The sequence below is a fragment of the Bombina bombina genome, chromosome 2 (assembly GCF_027579735.1).
Source record: "Bombina bombina isolate aBomBom1 chromosome 2, aBomBom1.pri, whole genome shotgun sequence".
NCBI lineage: Eukaryota > Metazoa > Chordata > Amphibia > Anura > Bombinatoridae > Bombina > Bombina bombina.
Window position 1 is genome coordinate 756,628,944 of NC_069500.1, and position 12,142 is coordinate 756,641,085.

Sequence of the window (12,142 nt, forward strand, 5' to 3'; positions counted from 1 at the left end):
TTCCTAGGATTTTGTCTTTTCTCCAGGAGGGTCTGGAGAAGGGTTTATCTGCTAGTACCCTGAAGGGTGAAATTTCTGCTTTATCTATCTTGTTACATAAACGTCTGTCGGATGTACCAGATGTTCAGTCTTTTTGTCAGGCTTTGGTTAGAATCAGGCCTATGGTTACGTTTTTTGACTCCTCGTTGGAGTCTTAATTTAGTTTTGAGAGTTCTTCAACAGGCTCTTTTTGAGCCTATGCATTCTTTGGATATTAAGTTAACCTGGAAGGTTTTGTTTTTGGTTGCTATATCTTTGGCTCGAAGAGTTTCAAAGCTTTCTGCATTGCAATGTGAGTCGTACTGCATTAGGTTTTCTTCCCAAGGTTGTTTCTGATAAGAATATTAATCAGGAAATTGTTATTCCTTCTTTGTGTCCTAATCCTCCTCATAAAGAACATTTGTTGCACAATCTGGATGTAGTTTGTGCATTGAAATATTATTTGCAGGCAACTAAGGATTTTCACCAGTCTTATTCCTTATTTTTTTTTTTTTTTGGGAAAAGTAAAGGTCAGAAAGCTACGGCTACTTCTCTTCCGTGTTGGTTGAGGAGTGTTATTCGCTTGGCGTATCAGACTGATGGTCAGCAGCCTCCTGAGAAAATCCGCATTGTCGAACTTCGCTCCGCTGCCTTCTTTCTTCTCTCAAGTCCATGACGGAGGCGATGCTACTATCCGTCACACTTGAAGGGCTGTGTTCCTGTTCCACGGCGTAGATTCCGGTAAGATTGTTTCATTTTACTTCATGAATGTACTGTACTACAAAGGTTTTTCTCAAGAGGCTACCACCTTGTGGGTCTAACCTAACATAAGGGTCTCTGAGTCTCCTTTAGTATCCTGCAATCAAGGGTTAATATCTCCTGAGGGGGTTATTGAACAGGGGGGTTTATTATCATGTTTATGTGATTCAACCTGTTTGTGTGATGCTTACTGGGCTCGTGGTTTGGAACATTGAGGCCTTTGGAAGTGACGCAACCTTATGGTTGGGCGCGCTTTTTTGGACTGTATGGTTTACCATGTGGTCGGGCGTGGTTCCCTTCAATCTCCCATTTCCACATTCCAGACCATGTGACAAAAGAAAAATTCTGGTCTGGTCATAGGTGGTGAGTGCCCCATCCATTGTGGGTGTCAGGTGCCGTTTTTTGTTTTACTACGTTAGTCCATATTTGCATATCCTCTATCTAGTTATGGAGGATTCTAAAGCTGAGACTGTTCAAATTTCAGATTCAGTTATGGAGGATTCTTATACTGAGACTATTTTAATTTCAGATTCTGTGTCCGGTGACGAATCCGGATTGGCCTCGTTGACACCTGTCAACCAGTTATGTTCCGTATGCCATATGAGAGTGCCTTGTTCCTCGGTCTCTGGGAATCAAGGGACAGCTGAGCCATCCGCCTCTGGGGGTCCCGTCCTCCGAGAGGTGAGTTCCCTACCAATCCATACTTCTACACATGCGGGTAACCCAGCTTGATTATTCCTCCATGCAGGGTGGAGTGTCCCCCCCCCCGGAGGTTGTAGCACGTTTTCGCTTCCACATAATGTTGGCGATTATTCGTCTGCAGAGTTCAGACGTTTATTTGCGATTGTGCTCGTGCCCTATTGTCCCGGGTCTCCCGCTTTGGGGTGGGCCTCTACAGTTCCCTGCGGGTGTAGCAGTCCCTGAGTGTTGTGCCTTTCGTTATAGGATTGCGCGCCTTCGCGTATTGCTCAGACATGTTTTTCAGCTGTTATGACCCTATTCTTATCGGATATAGGGATTTTCAGTCTGCTAATTTGAATGGTGAACCTCATTAGACATGTGGGGATGATGTAATCTCCTGATTGTTATTTTATTGAGATCTTTCCCAGTTTATCAGTTTATGGAAAATTGGGGCTCCGTTTGGCTGGTCCTTCGGATAGGCCTGTGTTTTCTTGAGCGTTAACCTCCGGGTTTCCTTATATTTTCTTTGTATCCAATAGGATGTCTTTTATTTGAATTATCGTTCCTTCGGGACCACCTGGGATCGATACTCTCTATTACTACTTCGGAGGTTATTTTGGACATGTTATTCCGATATCTGTATTCCTTTTTTCCCCTCTGAGGGAGGATTTATGCAGCTTGCCGATTAGGACCTTGAGTGCAGGCTGGTCCTTTTGGGTCCGTTCTAGCGGCTGTTCAGACATGTGGCACTGTTCTGCTCTGCTGGTTCGGTAGAAGTGCCGAGTGCTCAGGTTGCTATTATTTTTACATGTTTCAACTAAGCATTCGAGAGGACCTGTGGGTCCGTAAGGCGGGAAGGATTGTTTCAGTCCTTATAGCCTTCAGTCATAGATGACCGGGTCTGTGGAGTTTCCGCTGAGTCACTCTTTCTGACGTCTGATAATATCAGAACCTAGTGTTTCCTCCCCCACGCAGTGGAGGGTTGGAGGGTTTAGCGCCCCATTACCGCAGTTTGAGCGGTTTGGCCTTCGTTTTTAGGGCTCTGGATTTGTCCTTTTTGGGCTTGGTCCAGCAGCTAGTATGAATAGCTGTCTAGCATGCAGAAAGTTTGCAGTTTGAAACCAGCTGCAGCTCTTGGCACCTTGAATGTGTGCATGTAAGCTGTTTACACTGTAACTAGATGCAGCTTTACTCTGACGTATACTGTCTGACTGAGTTATAGGACCTTTGGTCTTTGTTCATTGTCTCTGGGTGAGTTAGATCTCCTTTTAGCGATCTGGGTTTCTGGGTGATGGTTGGTCCCTGTAGGGACATTGTTTAGCTCGGTGCTGGGAAGGCGTTGTGCCTTTTTCTCCCTGTATTCCTCTGCTTGTGTGGAGGTGATGTGGAGACTAGCCCTGCTCGAAGGGCTTTTTTGACCTCGAGTTATCCCTTGCTTGTTGTCCTGAGGCTGTTTGAGAAGTCTAGGGGCTCTAGGGTCATAATACGACTTGCCTTGCTCCTTGGAGCATAGGACTTAAGCTAGGGGTGATTCCTTCCTTTGGTTGGGACTTACAAGTTCTTCTTGCTATACAGTTTGATCTAGATATTGCATCCATATACCTTGTGTCTATGTTTTTGCCAGTTGGGGTGTTCAGTTCTCGGGTAATGTTTGCCTGAACTATTAGATGCCCGGAACGGTTTTCTCCCTGAGGCTTCTGGTTGCTGAGGCTTCGCTCAGCGTTTTCCTTGTGGACCTAGTTATGGGTTGTTCTGTAATCTTGGACCTTAGGGCTGGTTGGGGTGTTCCACGGTAGTGGGAACTTGGGCTATGTCCTTTGCTCAATCTACCTGACCTGGTTATGGTTGGCCAGGTTTTTCTGATTGTTTAGTACTCATTGGATCCAAGCAGCCCATGTAGCTTTGGTTGCAGGGGTTGTTGGTTCATATCCAGCTGCTGGCGCTGGATGTCCCTTTACTGATGCGTCTTAGGGTTGTATTCCCTAGGTCAGCTTGCTAGTGTAACCCGTGGATTCCCTGCTCTGCAGGCAAATGGGTTGGCTGTGTCTCTGCTTGGCAAGCTACTTGTAAGGGGTCCTTTTTTTGTTGGAGATTTCTCTCTCTATTAGCCGTTGGCTTCGTGCCTTGAGGACAGATGTTGCCCTTCCGGTCACATCCCTTTTCTTAGATGTTATTCTCCTTATGGAGATGTAGTCCTTTTCTTGGGGCTTCTCCTGGAAGAAAGGCAGTGTTACGTTCCATCTGGAGTCTTGCTGGCTCCAAGGGTGACTTGTTAGGCCTTTTTGCTAGATCCTTGGGTCTACGGCCGTGTCTTCTGTTTTAGGAGTTGGATTGTACCTGTACTCTTTGGGGATGACTGTGGCCATCCTTCCGCTCGTTCCTGAACTAGTTTTGGGGTTCTTCTGTTTCCCTGTTTTGGGACCCACTGATGCTGGGTTGGTCCGGCTGGGTGTGGGTTCTGAAAGATGTTGTCTTTCCAGGATCTTGATGGGTGTAGTTGAGAACTATCCTGTTAGCTCATTCTGCTAGGATATCGATTTGGCTTTCAACTAGCTCCCTAGGTCTACAGGTAAAGGGATTGCACTTCCTTCAGGCTCTGGGTGTATCCTCTCCTTGGGGGGCCTCCATGGAGGTCTGTATTCCCCTTTTGGAGACCTGTGTGTAGGTCTGGCGGCTTAGGTTGCCTAGAGCGTGCCCTCTGTCTGGGGGTTGATTTTGCAATCTGTTTCTTGCTTGGCTGCTTCTCCTTCCTTGCAAGTATCCTCTGTCGTCCTGATGTGGACTCTGTGTTATAAACTCAGGGTTTTTCACCTGGGTCTGTTAAACATTTTTTTGTGGTTGGATACTTTAGTTTTCTATTTTCAGACGCTGTGAGGACTTTGTCTTCAGTTGCATTTCAGTGCTTGCAGGATGTTGGAAAAAAGACCTTTTCTGTCTCTGTGCCTGGTCTTATCCCGGGTTCTGCTTGGTATAGGCGTAGCTTCCTTTTCTCTGTTTGGGACTATTTGGGTCTTTGTGAGCTGGGCTCACTATTGGAGGTTTCCTTTTATGGATTAGAGTGACCTTTCAGTTTCCTCGATTCTCCTTTGCCTTGTCCCCTTGGGGATTTAGGCTGGTGTCCCCTTCATTAGTGTGGGGACCGACTGTTGGACGACGGTGTCTCCTGGAGGACTGTTGGCTCAGTGGAGTCCGATTTGCGGTCTCTAGCTTTGCTTCTGGACTAAGCTTCAGGTCAGTGTCATTGGGGCCTTTCCTTTAAGATTTTTCTTGGCTTCGTACGAAGCAGAGTTTTTTTTATTGGGTAGGGGGTTAAGGCCTGGTGCCCTCAGAATGGGCCACCTATTGTACCCTCCCATCTTGGCATTCAGTGTCCTCTATAGCTTGGGTATTGTTTCCCCAAAAGTAATGAATGCAGCTGTGGACTCTTTCCATTTACGAAGAAAAACATAAATTATGCTTACCTGATAATTTTTCTTCTGATGGAAAGAGTCCACAGCTCCCCATCCATAATTTTTTTTTTTTTTTTTTTTTTTTGTGGGGTGTCCTTGTTTGTTGTTCTGGCACCTTTCACCTGATATTTCTTCTACTTGTCCTTGTTTCTCGGCTGAATGACTGGGGGATGAGGGGAGTGGGAGGAGTATTTTAAGCCTTTGGCTGGGGTGTCTTTGCCTCTTCCTGGTGGCCAGGTTCTTATTTTCCAAAAGTAATGAATGCAGCGGTGGACTCTTTCCACCAGAAGAAAAGAAAATTATCAGGTAAGCATAATTTATGTTTTACAGGAAAAGTGTAAATACAAAAAAAATCATGCTTTCAGATTTATAACTGTCTAATTATCAAACAATAATAAATTCTTTTAAAAAAACACAACACAAACTACCTTACAGGGTCCAATGGACCCTGCCGGTAGACTGAGGGTTAAATACAATAACATAAGCAAAAATTATACAAACTGAGAACTGAAAGGGTTAAATAATGCTTTAAAAAAATAATAAAATATCCCCGAAACGTCACTACTTTCACAGTAAAATATTTCTTTGGAAAGACCAGCGAGTGCCAGTTTTGTGTTCATATACAACACTATCTTCAATATTTTTACTTGTTTTCCCTCCTTTCTCTGGTACAGTGTGTTTGCTGACTCATCCCTTTTCTGCCTTCTGCCGATTACATGCTGATACCCTCTCTCAGAATGGCACAGAACACTCAAGCAATGAATTAATCTTCTGTGCCCAGATAGTTTATTTATTAACCTCATCCTTTCCACAACAGAACAAATACTACAGTGCACTTTTTATCTTTTTGCTTTTATGTTAGCCTATAAATTAATGAGTTATTTTCTGCTGAAACAACTTTTTTTTTTTTTTTATTAATCATACATACATACATTATTTTAACAAAAAACTAAACATACTGCCAGGGGCATAACTAGACCTCACTGGGCCCCAGGGCAAAGGCTGTAACTGTTCCTCCCTGTTTCACCAGCCCCTTTTCTGACTGTTTGCCATAAACAGAAAATGAGTTGGCAGCCACTGAGGAGGAAGATAAGCTGCTCCTCTCTCTGTAACTGTGTTTCATCCTTCCCTTATAGTTATACTGCGCCAGAAGATATGCTTGAACAGCCTTTGTGTGTATTGTGTATGTGTGTATTATATATATATATATATATATATATATATATATATATATATATATATATATATATATATATATATATATATATATATATATATATATATATATATATAATCTATCTCCTCCTGTGATGACCATCTTGGAAACCCTGCCAATATATTGGGCTCCATTTAGTAATGGCCAAGCAGACATGGGCAGTTTTGTACCCCTGTTCACCCGCGTTTATCATTGCACAATTTTCCGTGTGTGTAACTCCGCCCCTGCTCGCACGTGTCCAATTGCATGTGAGCATGGGCTTTCTGTCTCACTGGTTGGAGAATTCCGGAGGATTGTGAAACGCTGTTGGCGTAGCAGGTTAAAAAGCTTCTTAACCCTCGGCTGCAGCCTTTTTCCGTGCGAGCCTGCAGTCAAAGTGCTCTGAAAACTACATTTATAGCTTTTTTTAAATGGAACCCATTGTACAAGTAAGTACACAGGACACAGTGGCCAGACATGATGCAGGCCCCCTGTAGCTTTGCCACAGCTTATTGTAGGGCCAGATTTGCCCCTTAGGCCTTGGACCATGATCTCAATTGAGACCCCTGTAGTTAAGCCCCTACACACTGTGTTTTGCCAGAACTATTAAAATGACTGTAATTGTAACCTGTTTGGTTTCCAAAACTGTGTTTCTTTTTTGTTTGTTGTTTTTTTAAACTCTTTCTTCCCTTTTATCTTAGATGGAGTTTAATTCATCGATGCTAATAAAGATGTGCTGTATCTGTACAAAAGTAATTGTTTTGTGAGCCTAAGGTTTAAACTGTTCTCCAATCGGCGCTCTATCCGTACGGCACTTTTTTGTAGCTAGAGTGCTGATTGGCTATCGGAGCACAGGGAATTAGAATGGCAAGGCTAGATTAAAAAGTAAGTTACAGTGCATCTTCGTTACAACTGATGCGTGAAACTCCATTTAAATTGTTTCCATTCCGAATCTAATTATAAAAAGTGGAAAGTTTACCATCACTTTAAGGTTGGGTTTAGAGTCATGAAGGAATTCTCTAAACCCAACCGCGGCAAACCCAGTAGCGACACCAACATCCCACCCTTCCAGGACCCCTCCCAAATTCACGCCCCCCCCCACACCACACCACACACTGACTATCTGGAGCCCCCCTCACCACAGAGGACACCCTCAGATGCCCCCATCACATATTCAACAAAGCAAGCGTCACCATCGCCCCTGTACTCCGCTGCTCCAACTGCTCCATCAAAACCGGCACCTTCCCAGATGTCTGGAAGCACGCGGAATTGAAGCCCCATCTCACTACTCCCCCTTCCGGCTAAAGTCATAGTAGTCCATCAACTTGCAACTTACTGACCATACCCTGGACCACTCTCAATCCGGTTTCAGAAGCAACCACAGCACCAAGACCGCCCTCCTCGCCGCTACAGACGACATCTGCGCCATGCTCGACCGAGGAGAAACCACCGCCCTCATCCTCCTAGACCTGTCAGCTGTCGACCACAACACCCTCTGCACCCGCCTACACGATGCCGGCATCCACAGCAAAGCCCTGGAATGGATCACTTCCTTCCTCACGGGCAGGACCCAGAAAGTCAGACTCCCGCCATTCTCCTCCAAACCCACACCAGTCAACTGCAGTGTACCTCTACATGGCCCCTCTCACCACCATAGTCTGACGCCACAACCTCAACATCGTCTCCTACGCTGATGACACCCGGTTAATCATCTCACCCGAGATCCCACCACCGCCAAAAAGAACGTCCACAAAGGACTGACAGCAGTAGCCACCTGAATGAATGACAACCGGCTCAAACTGAACACAGACAAAACCGAAGTCGTCCTCCTCGGACCCAATACATCCGCATGAGACGACTCCTGGTGGCCCACAGCTCTTGGTCACCCTCTAACCCCAACTGACCATGCACGAAATCTAGGCTTCATCCTGGACTTTTCACTCTCCATGGACCGACAAATCAATGCCATCACCTCAACATGCTTCCACATTCTCCACCTGCTACAAAAAATCTTCTAGTGGATCTCTACAGAAACCAAGAAAACAGGCACTCTACGCAGGCTCCACCATCAAACTCCAAAAGACTCCAATGTATCCACAACGCCTCAGCCAGAATCATCCTCGACATCCCTCTCCAATGCCACATCACCGAACACCTAAGGAGCCTTCACTGGCTCCCAATCAACGAGAGAATCACCTTCAAGCTCCTTACCCACACGTTCAAGGCCCTGCATAACATCTGACCCGAATACATCAACCACTGCGTAAATTTCTACACCCCCGCCAGACAACTCTGATCGTCCGACCAAGCACTCGCAGTCATCTCCCACATCAGCAAATCCACAGCGGGCGGAAGATCCTTCTCCCACATGGCAGCAAGACATGGAACACCCTCCCGCTGCACCTCATACAATCCACCTCCCTTACAAAGTTCACAAAGGACCTTAAAACATGGCTCTCCCCTATCCGCTTTCCCTTAGCGCCTTGAGACCCTCACGGGTGATTAGTTTGCGTTCTATAAGTACACAATAGATAGATAAATCTGCTGTTAGATAATATTGTTGTAAATTAAGCTCTAACCAAAATCTTATATGTTTATTTGCAGTTAACATACTTTTCAAAACATTAAAGGGACACTGAACCCAAATTTTTTCTTTTGTGATTCAGATAGAGCATGCCATTTTAAGCAACTTTCTAATTTACTCCTATTAACAAATTTTCTTCATTCTCTTGGTATCTTTATTTGAACTGCAAGAATGTAAGTTTAGATGCCGGCCCATTTTTAGTGAACAACCTGGGTTGTCCTTGCTGATTGGTGGATAAATTCATCCACCAATAAAAAAAGTGCTGTCCACAGTTCTGAAACAAAAAAAAACTTAGATGCCTTTTTCAAATGAAGATAGCAAGAGAACAAAGAAATTGATAATAGGAGTACATTAGAAAGTTGCTTAAAATTGCATGCTATATCTGAATCACAAAAGAAAAAGTTTGGGTTCAGTGTCCCTTTAAAGAGAAAACCATTATTTTATTTGCACTATTGTATATGAACACTATTTTTCATTGTTTGATCTTTTACTAAAGTAAAATTCGCTACTTTGAAAAATCATGTTTAGAATAATGATCAAATACTTTTCTGAATCTCAAAATTTATTTTCAGTGTTTATATTTCCAACCATTTTGGCTAAATGAGACAGATAAATTGTTTCATAATATTTTAATAAATACTCTATTCAGATAACCTACATTCACTGCAGTAGATCTCAATATACTTTTTGAAAGCTGAAAACAAAAATGCAATGTAATTTTTAAAAAAATTCTCTGGCTTTTCTGCAGGGTGATAAGAATTCTGGATTGGCTGTTTTATATCACAATATGAAACATGGACAGCTGTCAGTCAAAGAGCTGGCAGACTTTGTACGAGAGAGGTAAGCAGTGTTCTGTAAAATCAGCTGGTTTGTATGACCCATAAATAGGTCTTGAGGAGAACTATGAAGTGTATTGTAAGGTTTCCTTCAATAACTACTCCCCCCCCCCTTACCAAAATGATACCATATTTTGTAATGTAATTTTTTATTTTTCTTCAGGATCAAGTATTGTGAGAAAAGTATGTGTATATACAGTATGTGTGTATGATTTTAAGCAGTGCACCCTGAATTTGCCAAGTGTTTGTTTATTAAAGTGAATGTCAATTTTGATGAACCAGTGCCCAGTTTTTAATAATCCTATTAAAATCAGTGGCACTTTCATTCATCAAACTTTACATTTCACTGGTTTTGTTAAAATACTTAGCTTTCCTTTGTGAAAGCCTCTTTCTACGTCAAATGACAATCCCGACCTTCCTCCAATCACGGTGTTGCTTTAGGCAATGATTCCCCCAGGGGGAAGCAGTGATTGGAGAATGCCGAAATGGTCATTGCTGACGTATGAAGAGGCTTGCGACAGGCTGGAGAAGCGCTTGAGCGGCTTTTACAAAGAAAAGGTAAGTATTTTAATAAAACCAGTGAAATGTAAAGTTTGATGAATGAAAGTGCCCCTGTTTTTAATAGGATTTTTAAAAACCAGGCACTCGTTCCGCAAACTTTACATTTACTTTAATGTCTGGTAAATTATAGGAGTATTTACACATACCACATTGTTGGTTTAGCAACATTTGTTAGCAGTTGTGGTTAAATAACAAATTTAGCATACATTCGATGTTGTAAATTGTATGAAGGTGTTTATTTTTGTAATAGAAATGATGTGTTTCCACTTCATGGGTAGCAGAATGCAAAAACATTGACTATGTTATTGTTTAATGCAAAAATAAGGAACCTTACATATTGGTTAATTTAAATGCCCACACAGTTTTTTGCCACAACTGTCTTGTCTCATGTGGTGAATTGCCTGGTAAAGTTATAAAGATTTGTGTCTGGCAACAGAGCAAATAATGAAGCATAAGTGGAAAATACATTTTCTTTCGTAAGGTGGTGAGTCCACAAGTTCGTTAATTCTGGAATTCAACTCCTGGCCACTAGGAGCAGGCAAATATTCCCAAACAACTCAAGAGTATTCTATCCCTCCCACCTCCCAATAATTGCCCAATCTAATCTTTGCCTCCCAGGAGGCAGGTGAAGAATTGAATAGCTCTTAAGATTCTTTGTTGAGAGGGGTCCTCAGACAAATTTGAGGCCTATGTTTTTCCCCTCAAAGCTGCTACAGAAAGACGGAGAGTCGATTGGAGTATGGGACACAATTACTCCTGGTGTAGGAGTTAGTCATAAGCCTGCCACAGGTGTCGTGGGGACTTGTCCCTTAGCCTTCTCTTGTTGGGTTGTCAAGATACTCCTTACAGTGATCCTTTGCTGTGATGTAAACAGCATATGATGGGCTCTACTGGAGACTGTCATTTCTACAGTGGGTAAAATTAGTAGAGAGGGTACAGATCAGGTAAGTATGTTCTTTACAATTTGCACTCACATTGCCCACTAGCTATTACCGGGTACAGTTTCTACACGGTACACCATAGCCAGGGGACAAAATTAACAGACGGATATAAGCCACTTCATATAATGTAATGTATGGGTGACTCTTGTATAATATGTATAGGAGATAGAATGTGCTGGGGAACTTCTTAGTGTTGGACAGGATAATCTTTAGTTTGTGTCACACAATTTTTTTTTTTTTTTTTCTGTCTTCCACACTTATAATTTGTTTTATTACTAAATTATCGTTATACCGTCACTCTTTCATATGTTTTAACTTTGAAGCACTTTGGTTTATTGCACAGCTTTTTATTCTGAGTGTGCTACCAAGTGGCATTACTGTTTCTGCTTAGTGCCCTATTGGCTTCTATGCTACTCTTAATGGGGAATGCGCTACTGTTAACCTCCTTGGATCTTTTAATGGCAGCATAATAGTTAAGACCTCTCAGTGAGTGCGCTGTTGCTATAAAGGAATTTAGCTCTATCCGATCCAGGCTTCCGCACTGCTACAAGTATTCCCTTTCAGAAGGGAGTAAAATTGCTAAAAATAAATAAAATAAAAAATTGGAGAGTGTTCTATTTTTTTAATAATACATTGGATGGATATTTTTTATTAATAATCTAGATTAATTCAGTGTAGATCTTCTTTTTTTGTTTCTATCTTTTGAGGCTTATTGTATGTTTTTTTGCCACTGAGGTTCTCCATTCCTTTTCATTGCCTGTTAAAGTAAAAAAAAATAATCTAATTTTTCAGTTAAAATCACTGAATATTTGCTTGTTTGCATAAAGTTTAAATTGTCTGTGGTTTTAACTGCTGTTAAGTAAATATATCTTTCTTTATTGTCTTCTATTAAAGGGAGCATACTGAAATGTCCCCAATGTTGTTAACATAGATCCTTAAGAGGATAGATCCACTGCTTTTGCTCTTCATTTGAAATGTGTATTATGACAACTTTGTCTCTATTGTACCCCATGTATGGATCACCTGGTGCATGCTAATCTAATGCTGCTCTTGCTTTTAAAGAAGTCTGCCATTCCTCTGTTTGTTCCTTACTAGGGAGTTTGTCAGATGTTTGCTCA

At 42.4% G+C, this 12,142-nt stretch overlaps 1 protein-coding gene across 1 annotated transcript in view; it reads left to right on the forward strand.

Moving 5' to 3' along the window:
* FCHO1 (FCH and mu domain containing endocytic adaptor 1) overlaps positions 1-12,142 on the forward strand; it is an 802,768-nt gene that overhangs the window by 50,245 nt on the left and 740,381 nt on the right. Inside the window, exon 4 of the mRNA XM_053702869.1 lies at positions 9,435-9,526. Coding sequence (XP_053558844.1) covers positions 9,435-9,526 — 92 coding nt within the window. The remainder of the gene's footprint in view (positions 1-9,434; positions 9,527-12,142) is intronic.